This window comes from Cucumis sativus, chromosome 3 (genome assembly GCF_000004075.3).
Source record: "Cucumis sativus cultivar 9930 chromosome 3, Cucumber_9930_V3, whole genome shotgun sequence".
Taxonomy (NCBI): Eukaryota; Viridiplantae; Streptophyta; class Magnoliopsida; order Cucurbitales; family Cucurbitaceae; genus Cucumis; species Cucumis sativus.
Window position 1 is genome coordinate 27,399,922 of NC_026657.2, and position 16,979 is coordinate 27,416,900.

Below are 16,979 nucleotides of genomic sequence, written 5' to 3' on the forward strand. Positions count from 1 at the left end.
ATGAGATCTAGGTTTCTTTCTAGATTAATTATGGAAATTTTGACTCCATTATACACACACATAATATATAAAACCTTTATCAAATTAAAATATTAAATATTTAGTTTTTTTTCTTTTAATTTGTAACCTATTTCAATAAAAAAAAAATAGCGTTACTATTTTTCTAACCAAGTAAAAACAAGTGTCAATATAAAAGTCGAAATTATAATAGCATATATACTATGTTAAATTTAAATATTATGTCATAATTAAATTAACCATATTAATGCATACTTAACTCCAATATATCATTTAGCTCGTCCAACCATGATTCTTTCGAAACTAGAAAAGTGATAAATGTATGTAACACTTAAATATATTTATAAAATAATTAATTAGATCATAATATATACAATAAGTGACTATCAACATGAGCATAACAATCAACACTGATATAAAATTTTTACTCTCAACTTTGAGTTGAAGATTCGATTTCTTCGCTTTATATATAATATATAATAAAAAAAATAAACAAATAAATAAATAGTTAGGGAGGGTTCAAAATGATTGAGCACTATAGGACAAAGTGTGGAAGTGGGAAGTATATAAAAGATTAGAGAGGTTAGACAAATATAATTTATGAAAAAAGAAACATAAAGAAGTAAGCTTTTGAATTGAATATTGATAGAGGTTCATAATTGGCCTACCTAACAGTTCATACACAATCATAGAGCATCAAGCACTCAATTTTTAGTCAACCCCACTTGTTTTGTAGCCCTTTCTAATAGAGTTATACATTGTCTTCCAAATTTTCAATTGTCTTTGTTTTGTCTCTTTGCTTGTTGAGAAAAACATACAATTTGCTTTGTGTGTTCTTGAGAATGATGTTGGGTTTAATTTAGACGAATTTGCCAAACTTTCAATTATTATGTATAGGAATATTCTCAATAAGAGTTTCAAATAGTTTAATATGAGTGTACAAGATTTAAATGATACACATCTAGACAGTCTCTAACGTGTATCATATATGTTAGTTGAGTTATGCTTATTTAGGTGCAAAGAATTTAAATCTTCAATCTAAGATAGATTAGTAAAATATATAATTGCAATTTTTGAGTGAATGTGTTTTAATGTTCAGTAAAAGATTATAGTAAAAGGTAAGAAAACATAACAGTGTACAGCAGAAGCATAAACCAAACTATGAAAATACCCTAAACCTAACCTAGTACAAAATCAACCAAAACTAAATAAAATAAAATAAGTTTCAATCAATTGAAAATACCCAAAATCGAACCTAAGGTTATCTTATCCTTTCTTTGAATTTAGTACTTGTTTGGTCTTTTAAATTCAATATTGTACTTCTATTCTCGATTTTTCTTTTCTTTTTGGTAATCTACTTAATTTGGTCTTCCATATGTCAATTTTCAGCTCGTTAATTTAAAATAATTATGAAAAAACTTTTATATTTGATTTTAACATTGATCAAAAATTAATTAATAGACATCAACCTTAGCAACCAAAATTTCTGGGAATGTAATCATTATATAAAACTTAATGGATGAAAATGAAAATAAACCCAAATTTTAGGTTTAAGAAAATTATTTCCTAAGTTTCATCTTCCAATAATTTTCAAACAACATCTTCAATATGTGGTAAGATCAGAACAAATTATCATCCTAAAAGTTGATTATCAATTTTTTTTAAAAAAATAATTAAAACTTCAAACTCCTATAGCACAAAAATTTAAGTTAAATGGACTGGTTCAAATAGAAAACAACCAAGCATAAGTCTAAATACACATAACACCTTCTGGTATGATATATAATTATGTTAAATTACCAAATTTGTAATCATATATCACCACTTCCCAAACACGTATGATCACGATAGTTAAAAAAGAAATCTAAGAATTTTCCTAAACTGTCTTTTCAACTCTGTTTGTGAGTGGTATTAAACAAACAAAAACATTATTAGAGTTGTTATCATAATCATGATAAAAGAGGGAATAATATATCAAAAAAGAGAGACTAACTAGGGAAGGTTGAAATGTGCAACACTAATTCAAAGTTTGGTCCAATTGATAAGTTTATTTCAATCTCTCTTTAAACTTTTTTATTTATCACTATGCATTTTGAAATGATTTTGTCTAGCACAATAATATATCCCTTTTGCTTCTTTAATTTTTCCAAATTATTGTTAATTATTGTGAGCCAAAAGAGAATACAAATGTTTGTTAAAAGAGAAGATCATAGCCATATGGTTTTAAACCAATCTCAGCCATCCATTATGGTAGGTCCCACGAAGTGGTTTTTTCCCTTAAAAAATTAGGGTTAGTCTTCAAGTTTTCATTTTAATTTACTTAGCTATGTTCAAATAGCCGTAATCAAAATGTTTGAGCTAAATGGTAATAAAATCAATTCCAAACAAAATGAGATATTTAAAAAAAATTATTCTAAATTATGTAATTAATATATATTTTCTAAAAATTATATCATATATAAATAGACATTCATAAAAGTCTATTAGTATCTATTTTATATCGAAAAAAAATTGAGTTTTTTATATATTTTTTGTAATTGTTCCATTTTTTTTTGTTGATTTTATTTCCATATGAAATTATTATGGAAAACTAATGAATAATTATGATAGTGTTTTTTTATCTAATTAATTGAAAAATGTAGTGGTTAGATAATATGTTATAAGAATTAAAATTCCTTTTTTTTTTTACTTAATTCAAAATTACAAAATATAGAAATTTAAAAGATTAAAGAACGGCTCATCTTAAATCTTTTTTCTTTACTTTATTTAAATTATTATATTTAGGAAAAGGTTATTAGTTAGGCCACATTTACTATCAATGATAATGAAAAAGGGTGAGCTCCAATTGATTACATTTATTGTTTATCTATATGTTTGATAATTGATAAACAAATGCTCAATCTGATTGTGTTTGAAAATTACTTGAGAGTTTCTTATCTGTATTGTTATTCTTACAAATATTTTTATCGTAATGATATGAAAATTACGAATACGTCATATTTATTGTTAATTATTTTATCGTTACTGTTGGATCAAATGACAACCATAAATATAAATATGACATATTGTTAACTTTATCGTTACTGTTAGGTCAAATGACATATAAACGTGACATGTGCATAATTTAAAGTAAATGTGATATAAAATCAACAAATTTATGTCTAGAATTTACGCCTATTATTATTGATTTTTATCATTATAATTACACTAATTTTCAGTCTGAGCTAACCAACATATACCCCTAAATTAAAATAACCAAATGGAGAATTTAAGAAGGAAAAAAATAAAAAAAAGCACTGACTTATCTTAAATATTTTTCTTGTAGTTATTCAAATTTTTATCATTCTTTGGATATGATTACACATTTAGAAGTGGAGGGATGGTGGATTCTCATAGAAAGGTTTAGTGAAGAAAATAAACGATAATGAGTAAAAGTCTAATGCTTGTTTTTATTTATTACAATTACAAGAGAGTAAATATGAACCCTAGAATTGAGTAACCAAAAGTTTTTTTTTTCTTTTTTTTTAATTTCTAAAAAGAAAAGGTTACTTTTTGTAATGAGAGAAATGTTTAGAGAATATTTGATTTTGACATGTCATTTGAGTTCAATGATGATGTATTGAAGATAGCATATATATAGGGTACTTTGAATATGCTCTTGGGATCTGAGAAAATTAATGTAATTTTTTTGCTTTCCAAAATGTAAAATGTAAAATGCAAAATTGTAATTATTATTTTCAAAGTGAAATGATTATAAATTTGTGGTTTCATATTTCTCTTAATAAAACGTGGAGGCTTTTACATCAAATAAATCTACTCATGAAATTAAAGCCTTTATCAAAATATAAATTTGTGTTTGTCATCAGAAATGAAGATAAATTAATTAAAAAAATTATGAGTGAGCCATTTTAAACCCTATTGTTCCAATAAAGTTTCAACAGTTTTTAGTGGTTGAACTTATTAATATTATTTTAAATTGATTATATTTAAAATAACTTTAAAATCATCAAACTAATTTCTATACTTACCTTAGATCTAGATATCAATAAAAAAAGAAGTAAAATTTAGTTATGTTTTAAAATATTTTAAGCAATTTTATCCTAATAGTTTTCATAAATAAAATTTGTAGAGTTCATTTGATAATTTATTTGTTTTCTGTTTTCTGTTTTTTCTTTTTAGTTTTCTAAAAGTGAGTGCATTTGGTAATTAATTGTTTTTAAAATGAGAAATTTATTTTTTAAATTGTGAAGAAAAACTAAAAATTAAAAAAAGTGGCTTTTGTTATTAAATTAATAACCATATAATATATATAAACAAAAATTGAATAACAAAGTTTAAGAAGTAGAAAGAATAAAAATAAACTAAAATAAACTACATACCAAGAAAGTGCCTATAATAATAGAAGTTAGAGAGAGACACATGAGTTATTTGATGAACAAAGAGATATATAAGAACAACCATACTATATTTTCAAAATTGTTTTTATGTTTTTTGTTTTGGCAAAATGATATATATTTTTTAATTTTTTGTTTTCTTAGTGTGTTTTGTTTTGAAGGTAGTGCCAAGCTGGAATTGATTTATCAAGTCAAAAAAAAAAAAAAAAAGAATTTCAATCATCTTCTACAGTCTTACATATGGTTAATAATTTGTTTCGAGTGGTATTCCTTTAATCTATTCAATTTGGACACCTGTTCTTGCATCACAATTGCTTGTGAAAATTTATTTTCATTCTTTCATTTTCTTTCTCATCCCAAAATTAAGGGATTTTGTATGTATAAATTGGCCCATTGGCCATCGTTAATATACACACGAAATCAGGGAAGATTTCTACCAAATTATAGTAAAATCTTCAAACCCTAATTTGTTTTACCTTGTAATAAAATCACTTGCTACTTTTATTTAGCAATTTATTTTCAAAGAGAGGGTCAAGAATTTATTTAAACACAAATAATAATAGTAATATAATATAATATAATACATTCAAAGAAGCAACAAAACGAGAGTAAATATAAAATAATCAAATTTAACGTATTACTAAATATAGCAAAATTTAGATTCAGTAGAGTCCAATAATATCATACGACGTTAGTAAAAGAGAGTTGATTAAAATCAAGGTACTTTGAAAGAGTAATTAAAAAAGATCTAACTAAATTAAAGATGGGAAAGTTGGTGAAGTGATAGGTTAGGAGTAGAGAAATGGGAAGAAAAGATGGAAGAAGCCACAAGATGATTAGCAGCTTCAGTGTAATGAACACCATCCCATATGATTGATTTAGAAGGATTTGAACAAATTGAATAACCTGGTTGCCCACATGTTGCTTTTACATTGTAATTGTTTGGTGCCCCTCCATATCCACAACATGCCATCAATGGATCATTCTCCAACCCTAATTTCATCCCAAATAATCAACCACAATCCAAACTATACACTTCATCACTATTTTTCTAATAATACAAATATTAATTACTTATTTTTAAAACTTTCAACATCATGTTTAATAGTTATCTTTTAAATTTATATTTTTTACAGGCAGGTCTTTGATAAACCTAGTTATATTTCACAATTTTCTTCTAAAAAAATTTCACAAAAGTCGTCTAATGTGTCTTATGCACGTATGAGATGATGCAAAGTTTAACTTTATGTTCAATATATTTGAAAATATGAAATTTTCATTAACTAGACACAAAATTGAAAGTTTTGTTAAATTTTTTATAAAATATTAAAAATGTAGTTATTATCCTAGGTCATAAAAGTTCAAGAAAGTTTATGGACTTCAAACTCTATGTAAAAGAAGTTCATGAAACTTTAGTTAATTTTTTTTTTTTTTTGTATTCTCTAATTTGATATCGTGAATAAATATAATGGTGTAAATAATCAAATTAAACCTTTATTATGGAAGTGATTTTGTAACGTGTGTGATTGTAATTTTTCGTGGTCTCGGTAGCTTTTTCTTAATTATGGAGCTTTCCTAGTTAATTTTTGTGTTAGTTTTATTGTTTTGTTTTAATTTCTTTTCCTATTATGTTGTAAAGTTTTTTTTTTTTTTTTTGACAAGGATACTTTGGGATAGCTGATGCAAGGATATCTCCACATGGGGGACATATCAAAGCATCAGCTATAGCCCCACTTCATTAATAATACAAGGTGATTACAAGAAGCGGGGGAATAGAAAGGCTAGAAGGCAGCCCGATTATCCCGAAACGAAAGCATGTAAATTTAAAGCAATAGAACCAGGCGAGTAGTTTTTGAAAAGTGAAGATCGGCTTGTCCATAGACCGGTTGTGGCTTGAATGTCTTCCCAAACCGAGACAACTGATTTTTCTTCTCCCTTAAAAGTCCTTCTGTTTCTCTCATTCCAGATGTTCCACAGGGTGGCAGCCACCAGATGCTGTTCAATGGTTTGTCTTTTTTATTTTCCTTTTCCTTTGAAAGGCTTTTTGCATAACACAGAGGGATCTGTAAGGGGGAAAGATTTGTCCAGAATCTCTTCAACTTTTTTCCACAGATTTTTTGAGAATGGGCAGGAGGAGAATAGATGGTGTCTGTCTTCCTCAGCAGCTTTGCAGAGTATACACCAAGAGGGGTGAATATTCCAAGTAGGGAGTCTTCTTTGCAGCATATCCATGGTATTGATACACTCACGAAGGAGAATCCATAAGAAGAATTTACATCTTTTTGGGTGGTAGATTTCCATAAATTATTGTAAATAATCTCATCCTCGTCATTGTACTTTTCTTGGTTGTTTTGAGTTCTTGCAATTTTGGTGGAGGCCACCGAGAAAAAGCCATTCCTGTTTAAATTCCAGAGAGGTCTGTCGAATCCAGTGTCAGGCAAGGGAGGAAGGGTAGCTTTCAATTCATCCCAGAGGGCTTCCTCGACACTTCTTATGGGTCTTCGAGGGAAAAGGTCCCAATTGGCAATTTCTGCATTCCACATATTTGCAATGGAATTTTCTTTTCTAGAAGTAAGAGCAAAGAGTCTCGGGCTTGTCTGTGAAAATGGACTACGGTCGTGCCTTTTACTGTGCCAAAATGATAATGTGTCACCCCTTTTAATACTCCATTTAATTTGAGGGAGAACCCAATTTGCACCTTTAATGATAGACCTCCAAGGAGCTTTAAAGCTGCTGAATTTGCTCTTAGTTGGAAGCTCTCCCAAGTATGTTTGTTCGTATTTTGCGGTGATAATTCGTTTCCATAGGGGATTTTTCTCTTCAAAGAATCTCCAGATCCGTTTGCTCAGGAGAGCAAAATTTGTACTCTCAACACTGTTGATGCCCAGGCCACCTTTACTGATAGGAGACAGAACCGATGACCATTTAATGAGGTTGATATTTTTCTTTTCCTAAGTGTTTCTCCAAAGAAAACTCCTCCAAATTTTCTCAATGTCTTTGCAGACTGATTTGGGAGGCTTGAAAACCGAAAGGTGGTAATTTGGGATGCTAGCTAAAGTAGCTTTAATGAGAGTAACTTTACCTCATCTGGAAAGAGAAGCGTATTTCCAATTGCTGATTTTCTTTTGGAGTTTCCCAGTAGTTCCAGACCAGAAGTGTCTAGAAATTGGTTTACCCCCTAAAGGCACTCCCAAATATTGGATGGGGAGAAAGTTTATGGAGAAACCCTATTTTGACGCCACACAATTTGATCTCTGCGAATCAATGTTGACAGGTGTTATTGTTGATTTGTTGAGGTTGATGTTGAGACCCGAGGCCAACTCAAAAAGCCTAAGGGCATATCTCATGTTATCAATGGTTTCTTCATCATCCTCCATAAAAAGTAGGATATCATCTGCAAACAGAAGGTGGGTGAGGTTGTGTTTCCCATTTATACTAACACCTTTAATCGAGTTATCTTTTTCCAGTTGGTTGAGGAGGATACTGAGATAATCCATAGCGAGGACAAAGATAAAAGGAGAGATAGGATCTCCTTGCCGAATGCCTCTGGTTGGCTTGATTTTACCTCTGGGTCTGTCATTAATGAGAATGAAGTATTGAACACTTGTGATGCATGCACTGATCCATTGGCGCCATTTTTGTGGGAAGCCTTTCTTAATGAGCATGAAGTCAATGAAAGACCAATTTATTTTATCGAAAGCCTTTTCGATGTCAAGCTTGACCACAAAACCTTTGGTTTTTTTTCTGTTTCTAGTAGTCCACCGCTTCATTAGCAATCAAAATGGCATCAGTAATCTGCCTGCCTCTGACGAAAGCTAACTGATTTTCTGAGATTGTATCAGGCAGAATGAGCTTGAGTCTTTCGGCAAGAACTTTAGCAATGAGCTTGTATAGACTAGTCGTTAAGCTTATGGGTCTGTAGTCTGAAGGAGCATAGCAGTTCTCCTTTTTGGCAATAAGAGCAATATATGTGGAATTCACATTCTTGTTGATGATGCCATTTTTATGGAAGTCATTGAAGATATCCAAAATATTTTTGTTTGTGTATTTCCATGAAAATTTGAGAAACTCCATAGTGAAACCATCGGGACCCGGTGATTTATTTTTGGGAGAATTTTTAAGAGCGTTGTATATTTCCTCCTCAGAAAAGGATTTGCAAAGATCCACTTGAGTTGTCTCTTTAATAGCAGTCCAGGAGAGGTTATCAATTAACCATAAGTCTCTTCTCTTATCCAGGTAAATCTCCCCGAAATGGTTAATAAAAGATTTCTCAATATCCCTATCCGTGGTGTATTGAAATCCTTGCGAAGTGGAAATACTTGAAATGAAGCTTCTCCTTTGTCTTACAGAGCAAATTTTGTGATAAAAAGCTGAGTTTTCATCACCTTCCATGTTCCATAGACGTTTGCACCTTTGAGCCCAGTCTTGTGCTTCTTTAAAGGCCATATTTTTCAAATCAGTTTTGATGGTTGTTCTGTTGGATAAGTGCATATAAGTGATATTGTTATCAGCTTCCAGATTGTCAATGTGCTCAAGTTCTTTCAATAAAGCCTGTCTTTCTTCAACAGAGGAGACTTTTTTGTTTTTACTCCAGTTTTTGATTGTTTGAGCAATTTGTTTGAGTCTCCGCATATAAGAATATCCCTGGTGACCTGTTTGAGCAGTGTTTGTCCACTAGTGCTCAAAGTTTTGTTTAAATGAAGCATCTTTGAGAAAGGAGTTGTTGAACCTGAACGGTGTGGGCCCCACTTAATGCTGTTTGATTCAAGGGAAATGGGAAAGTGGTCTAATGTTTCTCTTGGGAGCCGTCTTGAAAAGTGTGGTTCAAATATAATTTCCCAATCTGGAGTATAAAGGAATCTATCAAGCCTTGAGAGAATGGGTTGTGCTCTAAGATGTGACCAAGTGTATTTGGCATTTGAGATCGGTGGATCATAGAAATTGCAACCCGAAATGAAGAAATTGAAAGAATTCATACAGGGGACTGCAATATTTTTTGCTGTAGTTTCTAATTACCATCTAACAATATTGAAATCTCCACCCATAAGCCATCTTGGAAGGCAAGTGGCTTTAATCTCTTCAAGCTCCATCCAGAAATCACCTCTATTTTCCGTTTTGATGGACTATAAACTGTTGTTAGCCACCAATGAGAGTTGTTTGTATATTTGGAAAATGAGATATTAATAGAGAGAGTGAATTTTTTCATAAGAAAATCAATCACTTTATATCTTGTGTCATCCCACATGATAAAATACCTCCTGAACTATTTACAGCAGGGGAGAATTGTCATTTTATACTAATAGGGCTCCAAAGTGATTTAATAATTTTCTTGTTGATATATTGCAGTTTGGTTTCTACTAGAATCACAAAATCAGGATAGTAACAGGATAGAAAGTTTTTTATTTGTGCTCTTTTTGAGGGAGAGCTTAACCCTCTAATGTTCCAACATAAGACTTTCATGGGAGACTATTTTTCCCCTTTTCATACAGTATCGTTACATTCTCATCTCCAGTAGTCTCGCTGTCTTCATTAACAACACTAGCAAAGGAACTTGTAGTGAGCTTCAGGTTGTTTTTTTTCAACCAATCCAATAGCTTCTTTTTAAAGTCTTCATCGTCATTGATCTTTTCCATTTCATTAATTTCAGCATCTTCCTTATCACTGATCAACATCGGCCCAACATTGTCATTTCCAATCTCCAGTTGTGCCATAGAAAGGTGAGCCGTTGGAGTGGTGGCTTCTGGGCTTGAGAAAGGTGCATTTGTGATGGGGGATATATGGCCCAAGTCTACCGTGAGGTTTATCCCTTCCATATCGATTTTTTTTTTTTGTTTGACTCTGTTTTCCCTTCTCTTCTTCTGGGTTTGTTTCTTCTAAGCCCAATGTTGCGTGTGGAGCCTTTACTCGGTAGATCTGTTTACCTTTCTTTTTTAGATTGACAGGGCTTTTTGGGCTTCCTTTCTGGTTGTTTTCTTCTGGGCTTCTTATTCTGATGGGCCTAAGGGGCACACTTCTAGGATCAAAGAAGTATATTTTATTCTTTGGAGAAGTGAAGGAAACCTTTCTGTTTGAATTTTGTGATGACCGTTGGTTGGAGCTTTCCCCTCTGAAAAATTTTCTCTCTTTTTTCCTGTCAGCTGGTGTCTTTGTCTTGTCAGTAGAGCTCCCCTGTAATTTTCCACTACTGTCGCTTTCGCCGTCATAATTTAAAATTTTCATCATTGCATCTTGTTTTTTTATTGTGTTTTGCAGATCACTGTTCCGATGCAACTTTTTTTCTTTTCGTCTTGAAAGTTTTCTGATATGGCCCAGCTTGCCGATACAGCAATATAATCAAGAAACTGGTACTGTTCACAGTCTTGCTTGAATTCATTGAAATTTTTTGCTGCTTCGTTTGTGAAAGTGCCATGAATTCTGGGATTTCTTTCTTTGAGCCATTTTCCTTCAGCTTGTACAATAGTCTGAATTCTAAAATGATTTCCCTCCTCATCGGCTATTCTAACAAAAGCGGGGATAAAACCCATGTAATTATACTTGATTTTGATATCTGACTCAAAGAGATCAAGTCTGGTATTTTTAGCCACTTCAACAAACCCACCACATGCTTCTCCAATTTGATAGAAAGACGAGTAATTCCATGCATGAAGGGGAATACCTTTGAATTTGACCCAACCGCCATAGCTTGGCAGAAGCTTTGGGGAGGCATGTTTGGCAATGTTCCAAGCCTCGAATTTAACGTAATACTTTCCAACCGTTGTCCATCCTCTGTTTTTACAAAGGAGGTTCACTAAGTTCTTATCTTCAATCGAAACCGCAGCCTTTTCTGTATGAAAGGGCTTTATGTAATGTTGAAATCCAGTTGTTCTTGTAATTTTGTCAGGATCTTCCTCCAGTCGTCGTGAAAATATCTTCTAGTGATCACCACTGTTTTAGTCCAGTTAGGAGAGTCAAAGGCCCCAGAGGGAGTCTCTTCTTTCTTGCTACCTGAAGGGAGAGTTTTAGGAGAACTAGAGTCTGATGAGCTACTGTTAGTCAGCACTTCTGCGTAAGATCTACGTGGGCTGTCTGACTCAGATGAGGAACTAAAAGAAGAAACTTTTTTGCCTCTGTCTTCAGTAGTTGTAGTCGTCTTCCTTTCTTGAGCGGCTTCCTTTCTTAATGTCAGCAAGTCTGTAAACTGGGCCCATCCTTGTTTATCAGTTCCTTTAGGGACAAGGATGCAAGATTTCCTACCTCGATCATCCACTCTAAAGATTTCTGCCAAATAACCTTTACGGTTGTGTATTTTTTGGACCCACCAGCAGTTGTCCTCAAATCTTTTTTCAAGGAAGAACATTGTCGTTCTAGGAGTATCCAATAGAGTACTGAAAGTAGAACTAAGCCAGTCAAAAGATTCTGGAGTGACAGAAATGGAGTAGGATTTGTAGGGACCCATTTCAGTTAAGAGGAACCTGAGCTCTCTGGAGCGGTTGTCGATAGAAATCACGAAATCGTTTTTTTCAATGGAGCAAGTATGGGGTAGTTGTCAGAGGTGTGCCATGTTTAATATGTTGTAAAGATTTATTTTGATTTTTTTATAATTATGAAAGAAACTATTGTATCTATATTTATATTTATAGTTTAGATAAACACAAACGTATGAAAAAAAAAGGTTTTTTTAGTACAAATGGGAATGGAGGATTTGAATCAAGACCTTTTGTGTTTAGATACAAATTGGTGGAAGTTGCTCACGTTGACAGTATGTCAAATTTTCATGGACCCAAGTGGTAATATAAACAAAAATCTTATTCTTATAAAACAGAATTTAAAGTAATACTGAGGAGGGGTTAGTTTTCCATTGAGGCTAATGCCATACACAGACTACAAAACCTAGAGTTTTTTTCTTTCTTTTTCTTTTTAAGTCTATCTCATGGGATGGGATTAGCCTTTTCTTTTTAAGTTCTTTTTATCTTTAAAAACTCTTATCTTATAGAATAGTATACTTGACAAGACAATTCTTCTTCTTTAGGTAGTATACTAGTCAAGAACCTAAGTTTTGATTTGAGCATCACACAAGCATATTATAAACTTTTTTGGAATTAATTAACATAAAAATGAAATAACAAAATCATACCATATGCTTTGGGATGGGCGAAGAGATTATATTTGATGGTATATATGTCAACGTAGATGATGATAGCATCCTTAAGCTGAGATCTTAACTCTTTGCAAACATTTTTGAGGCCTTTATTGAAGAATTTAGCAACTTGATTGTGAACCTTAAGACAGCCAATTTGGTCAACATCGTTGTGGGTGTGGGGATGCAATGCCAACTCTTTTGGAGAACAACCCAATGGTCCTGTGTTGTGTATCCAAAATTTTCTCCCACCATTTGCATATAAATTCTGAACACACAGTTTATAATAATAATATTATTATATATATAATAACACCTCACAGTCTGAAAATCAAAACAAAACAAAAAGATACTGTTGACAAGAATGCATTGGTTTTACAAAATATAAAAACTCAAAAGAAGGTTTAAGTAGAGATTTATCCATGGAGTGAGGTCGGGATGTCATTCCCTCTCCCCATCCGAGTGAAATCCTTTATGGGTATCAGGGCAAAATGTTTTATGGAGAATTCATGGTGATCAGTTTCCACTAATTTTTTGTTTTTTTATAGAAAAATCAATTAATTTAAATCATTATTGTAGGAAAATTCTAATTAAATAGTTAAGTCTATCACTAAATTGTTTATTATGGTTATTTTTATATTACAATAAATTAGTTAAATTTTGACCTAAGAAACTAATCAATCTGTAGTATGAAGAAATAAACATCAACCAATTTATTCACATATATAATAATCTAAATTTAAATATGAACAATCAAACTTAAAATTAGGTATATTATTTATATAATAATAATAACACAACCTTACGACATAACTATACTAAATAAATAAATAAAGTCTAAAATCAGGGTGAAAAACGGGAACAAGGTCGAAGAATGCAATCTGACCATCCCATTTAGTTCACAAAGTTTTTTTTTCCTCAACTCCCTCCTTCATTTTCCACTTAAGTTAAGGTTGGTTCCCCGGGGTTTCATTTTTCTAGGTTAACACATTTCTAGCACCACCATCATCTCGCACATCCTTTTATTAAATAACATTGAATCAAAATAGTTAACCTTCATACTAAGATTTCACATGTATATTATTTTAAAGTTGGAGCATGATCAATAAGAACACTATCACTATTTGCCTAATAAAAACAATGTTGTATTGTGGTTAAACAATCTTTAATTTTATTTTTAAAAAAAGAAAAAGAAATTGATTATATCAGATATTGAATTTGTATATAAACCAACAAACACTGGCATCAAAATATACATTAAAAAATTTCACATGATCATCTAAAAGATTCGTTAGTCATAAAAGTTATCTCTAATTAATAAAAAAGAGAGAGAATTAAGGGGAGAAATTGTAGTAAAAAAAAATGTTGAACCTGAATAGCCAACTTGATCTCTGCAAGAAAAGAAGGGATTTTTTGGGCAACTGATTTGTAGGTTAAATTTGATTGGTAAAGAGCCACTAATATATCATTTTGTCCAATATCAATCATATATATTCCTTTTCTAAAACCTTCTTCATCCACCATCTTCTCTATTTTACCTGCCATCAAAAATATTATATAATTCAGACCTTCTCTTTTAATTCATTTTAATTCTTTAATTTAACCAAATTCTTCATGGAACAACTGTACTCAATCAAATATTTTAACATCTACTCAACAATAACTCAAACCCCATGCATTTGGATTAGATTGAATCGTAAGCTTGCATGTGACTTGGTCTTTTTTTTTTTGTTCAAAACTTCAAATGTGTTACACAGCTTGATTGATGTTAATGAAATGATTTAAATAGGTCTCCTTGGATAATATTGAAATTTTTACTTTTATTTTAAATATTGTGTTTACTTTCTCTCCATTTTGATTACTATAAAAGAAAACCAAATGGTTATTACCAATTGGGACATAAACTATTATTATCGGCCAATCCACTTTAAATCATTTTATAATTAGTTTCTATAAGATGAAGAAGAGAGAAATAAAAAATGAAAAGAAAAAGAAAACATACCAAATGATTGAAGCTCAAGAGAACGATTCTTAAAGTGAATGAATTGACGAACTTGAACATCAAGGGCAAAAGGAACAAACTGTGGAACTGTAGTTGCTCCACTCACTGCAAAGTTCACTCCACTTGTAAAATTTGGAGCTAAAGCCTCCAAATATGGACTCAAATAGCTCAATTTCAACTCTTCACCTTCCAAAAACCAAAAACAGCATCGAACTCTTCACTGACCTGATCTCAAATAACGTAAAACACCCTAACTAGATCAGTACTATGTAAATATAATAATTAAGGAACTCACAGAAGAAGTCAATTATCAAGCGGCCGTCACCCAGCCGTCCGGTTCCACGGTGGAAGAAGGTAATGCCGTGGGGGAGGCCGATGGGGAGTCCGGTCCCGGCAAGAACGCCACCTGTATCAGAGTTGGAGTCGCCGAAGTTGATTAAAGTTGGCGATGTAGAGCTTGTTGATGGAATATTGAAAATGGCAAAAGAAATGACATAAAACCAAAAGTGATTCTTCTTTTTCTTGGGATCAAACAATAATGTTGCTGTTGTTCTTGATCTTGATTTGGTCATCTTGTTGTTTTTTTTCCTTTCTTTCTTTCCTTCTTTTAGTTACACTGATCATTTTTTGCTTTTTTGTGAATCTCGGCCAAACACCAAGTTGTAATTTTCTCATAATTTTTTTAAAATATCAAGAGAGAGAAGAGTTTAATTAGGGTTTAACACAAGTTGTTATTAAATTAAGGTTTATATGCTGGCAGATGTTGATTTTTGGTCGGGTTTGTGATTCAACATATAGTAATTATAATAATTCTTATTTTCATATTTCATTGTTGACTTCAATTTGAATGACTTCAACATTAAGTTAACTTTGGACACTCTCAAAATTGCTTATTAGGATATACTTAATGAGCCAATGGTATGTCCAATCCAAATATAGCTATAACACTTCAAGGCAATAATATAATTAAAAACTTAGAAATTTGAATTTCTACTATTTTATTTAAATTAATTTGACAAAATATATTTAAATTAAATATATGTAATATAATAGTTTTGAATTACAAGATCTTTTTTACTTTTGAGTTTAAGTATATGCAAACTAATTTTTAGAAATTAAAATTGTATGTTTTAGCTGAGGAATTGTCCAAAAATATATAGCATACAATTTGTTGACTTGTTGGTTTGACTCAATTAAGCATATCTAAATCTAAATGATTTTTAGTTGAAGTTGGGAGTGGGCTTCTTTTATTTGTACAAAAGCCCAAGATATGTGTTTTAACCCTTCAAAGTCCGCCAAGCCCAAACCTCGTTCATATCTCCTTTCTCCAACCTATCTCTCTCCACCCATATATATACATATATATAGACATGTATACACATATATTATAGTTATTCTTAGAATTTAATTGGAAAATCAGCATTATTTTTTCGAACAAATGTAAAATGGTAACTAAAAAATAAGAAAGAAAACAAACTCAATCTAAACGGATTCAAACCTTTTCATCTTAGGATCAAACTATCGATTCTTTTTGCGTCAAACTTGCCCAGATGAACACCCAAAAGATTTTTAGAAAGATTACGTAAGATTTGAAAAATTATGTAAAATTGCGATGTTCATTTTGACTGAGATTCCACTTAAAACTCCCAAAAGAATCGATATTTCGGATATAAGATAAATGTTTTAATTTTTTTTATTCGAATCTCAGAGCTCAATCTATGCCGAGAAACAAACAAAAATCTATAACAACTTTTCAGAGAGTACAGGAGGAAATATTTTGAGACCTTTTCTCATCATTTTTAAAATACTAGTAAACAACACATGCGATGCACGTGAAAATCACACACTAACAAAATCAGAGCATAAGTCACCCAACCATTTCAATAATAAAATAGTTTTAATAAAAAAAATTAAAAAAAAAACATATGAGCAAGATTCTCATGGATGATTTACATATGTACATGTCAACCACAGTGTTGTGGTTCAAGTTTTCCCAACTTATGTTGTGTACTAAAAAGAAACCTAATAAATGGAGGAATAAACACAAGCATACTTCTGCATATATAATAAAAAATAGACAAAAAAAAAAAAGAAAAACATGATTTGATTCATTTTTCATCTTTTGCATTTTGTTGTGACTTGTTAATATGAATGAAAAAATGAGATATTTATAACAAGATTTGGAAAGAAGAAATTTGAAAGGTTGAAAGAGATAGGGAATGTGAATAGTTGAGAGATAGAAGATTAAGGGAGAGATGAGAATATGAATGAATTTGGATAAATTTAAATAACAAAATTAATTTGAGTGGTTTTTTTAACAAAAGTTATAATAAGGAGATTGAAAAGTTAAAAAAATCATTCCCACTGTCATAAAAGTTATAATGAAAATGATATAAATATTAAATCTATATAAATGACAAAATTGCGACTCAACCAAAACTAGAAAGTG

The 16,979-nt window shown here is 31.2% G+C and overlaps 1 protein-coding gene across 1 annotated transcript; it reads right to left on the minus strand.

Moving 5' to 3' along the window:
* Window positions 1–5,021: 5,021 nt before the first annotated feature.
* On the minus strand, window positions 5,022–15,217 carry LOC101208425 (GDSL esterase/lipase At3g62280). The gene is made up of 5 exons (XM_031881955.1): window positions 14,826–15,217; window positions 14,531–14,716; window positions 13,900–14,066; window positions 12,526–12,796; window positions 5,022–5,405 (listed from the first exon to the last, which is right to left on the minus strand). The coding sequence occupies exons 1-5, from the start codon at window positions 15,100–15,102 to the stop codon at window positions 5,170–5,172; spliced, it is 1,137 nt and encodes a 378-aa protein (XP_031737815.1). The 5' UTR covers window positions 15,103–15,217; the 3' UTR covers window positions 5,022–5,169.
* Between the last annotated feature and the right edge of the window lie 1,762 nt (window positions 15,218–16,979).

What these genes read in the sequence shown, in the direction of transcription:
- LOC101208425 (XM_031881955.1), bottom strand. Translation starts at nt 15,102, where the DNA reads ATGACCAAATCAAGATCAAGAACAACAGCAACATTATTGTTTGATCCC. An exon ending in TCTTGAGCTTCAATCATTTG is followed by an intron (nt 14,067 to 14,530) that starts GTATGTTTTCTT and finishes TTTTGATGGCAG; the next exon opens with GTAAAATAGAGAAGATGGTG. An exon ending in AGATCAAGTTGGCTATTCAG is followed by an intron (nt 12,797 to 13,899) that starts GTTCAACATTTT and finishes CTGTGTGTTCAG; the next exon opens with AATTTATATGCAAATGGTGG.